General features: G+C 29.4%; 2 protein-coding genes across 3 annotated transcripts in view; both read left to right on the top strand.

Annotated features, from left to right (window-relative positions):
- LOC137655901 (condensin complex subunit 2-like) overlaps positions 1-1,771 on the top strand; it is a 56,151-nt gene extending 54,380 nt beyond the window's left edge. Inside the window, exon 9 of the mRNA XM_068390119.1 lies at positions 1,734-1,771. Within this exon, the coding sequence (XP_068246220.1) occupies positions 1,734-1,771 (38 nt within the window). The remainder of the gene's footprint in view (positions 1-1,733) is intronic.
- LOC137655798 (metabotropic glutamate receptor 2-like) overlaps positions 1-2,500 on the top strand; it is a 172,416-nt gene that overhangs the window by 137,549 nt on the left and 32,367 nt on the right. The gene's annotated exons all lie outside the window — the stretch shown is intronic.

Here is a 2,500-nt window from a genome sequence, read left to right as displayed (position 1 = left end):
AGAATATGTAAAGAATATGACAGACTATTCAGTGTGTATGTAGGCAAAGGGAAAATGAACCGTAACCAGAGAGGAGGATCCAATGTAGTACTGTCTGGCCAGTCAAAAGACCCCATAACTCTCTAGCGGTAGTATCTCAACGGGTGGGTTATTATTATTATTTATTATTATTATTATTGTTGTTATTATTATTATTACTAATATTGATAATAATATTATTAAAATTATTATTATTATTATTATTAATATTGAAAATATTATTATTATTATTATCATTACTATTGTTATTATTATTAATATTGTTATTATCATGGTTATTATTAAGATTATTATTATTGTTTTTATTATTATTATTTTTATTATTATTATCATCATTACTAGTATTTTTATGATCATTATTATTTTTTATACTATTTTTCATGAATATCACTAATATTATTATTGAATAGTATTATTATTACTATTATTACCAATATTATTAATAGTATTGTTAGAATTATTATTATTATTATTATTATTATTATTATTATTATTATTATTATTATTACTAGCCAAGCTGTAACCCTAGTTGGGAAAGCAAGATGCTATAAGCCCAAAAGCTCAAAAAAAAAAAATAGCTCAGTTAGAAAAGAAAACAATACTTAAATAAATAATTTATATATAAACTAAAAAAAAAACTAAACAAAATAAGAGGAAGAGAAATAAGATAGAATAGCGTTCCCGAGTGTACCCTCAAGCAAGAGAACTCTTTAAGACACATAACAGCTTTGGTTTAATCATCATTATCATTATTATTACTTGCTAAGCTACAACCCTAGTTGGGAAAGCAGGATGCTATAAGCCTAGGGGTCCCCAACAGGGAAAATAGCTCAGTGAGGAAAGGAAAAGAGGAAAAATAAAATATTTTAAGTACAGCAACAATATATCCTTTCCTAATCACTTACGATTGTCCACTGCCATTTGCATAATGTTTTGCATGATTTTGCAAGCAATAGGCAGTCACAAACTGATCTCATTTACGTAATGTATAACCACACGTAAGCCCCATCAAGCGATTCATTCATATTTGCTTGTTGTGCTTGTTCTTCCATTGCCACACTGCACCAATGCGCCATTGAGAAAGTGGTTAGGCTGTCTTTTGTTAAACGCATGCAATCTACGTTAGGCTATACTGAGCAAGGGAGATTAGCAGCCATTTTAAATGATTGGCTGAGCTCAGCTTCATTTAGTAATATTCCAAATCAGTTCGGTGTCTTTCCAAGTATTCACTGCCTTCTTCAAATGATTAATTGTTTTTTAGACTTTTCATATATTTCTTTAATATATATTTTTACTTGATAGATTCTGTAAGCGTTTCTACTGCAATGTCTTTCTCTAGCGCTCTTAAATCCAGTCAGCATATAATCTCTCTCTCTCTCTCTCTCTCTCTCTCTCTCTCTCTCTCTCTCTCTCTCTCTCTCTCTCTCTCTCTCTCTCTCTCTCTCAACATATCTATTTTTAGATTTTTAGAATTCCATGATTTTGAAGTTACCAAAAACAACAGCATTTCCTGTCATTTTTGTATTTTAAAATGAAAAAAATCCTTCTTTAATAATAAAAGAAAAAAACAACGTATACTTTGCCATGCATTAGCCTACAGTATTTCCAGACATTTCTGTATAATAAGATAAAAAAAAACCTTCCTTTCACAGAGTCATTTCTGTATTTAAAATATAAAAATATTTCTTTAACAGAAAAAGAAAAAATAAACGGATACTTTGCCATGCATTAGCCTACAGTATTTTTCAGTCATTTTTGTATTCTAATATGAAAAAAACTTCCTTTAAAAGAAAAAGAAAAAAACAGATACTGTACCGTGCATAATCTTTGTGCAACACCATCATTGTTAAGACATAATTTATCTACGTTGAAAGCGAAACTGTCAACAATCTTGGTTGAGCCACACTCCATAGATTCTTGTCTGGAACCAACCAATAGCACTATTGTTTGGCTAAAGCTTTCATCTTTCCGTTCTCATGGACAACTGCACGCAATACTGCGTATGCAGTGTCTTTCACTGTTTTAGATTGCGACAACTTTTTTTATCTTTAAGAAACGTAGGTCTATAGCTCTTCCTTGAGTATGATTATTAGGCCTATGCCACTTTTCAAAAGTAAAGTTAATCCAGAGTAAATATATTTCGAGAAAAAATTGCCAGTTATCAATATAAGATTTTTTATTATATCTAATTGCATTTTTTATATAAAAGTAGCATTACATACATACATCAACAAATGAAACAAAACAAAAAAAAGGGGACCTCTACTCTCTACGTTCCTCCCAGCCAGTAGTATTAATTTTAGTATAAGTTGTTGATATCTTTTATAATGCTTTAAGTGATTGATATCTAAGCAAATAATGTATATACCTCATATTTTAATATATTTAAAAGATCAAATTTATATTCCAAACTGCAAAAAAGAATACAACTCTTAAGGTCTGAGATGAGTCATAGCTTACT

This window comes from Palaemon carinicauda, chromosome 16 (assembly GCF_036898095.1).
Source record: "Palaemon carinicauda isolate YSFRI2023 chromosome 16, ASM3689809v2, whole genome shotgun sequence".
NCBI classification, from domain to species: Eukaryota; Metazoa; Arthropoda; class Malacostraca; order Decapoda; family Palaemonidae; genus Palaemon; species Palaemon carinicauda.
Note: the sequence above shows the minus strand (reverse complement) of the source record. Positions and strands in the feature narration are given on the sequence as shown.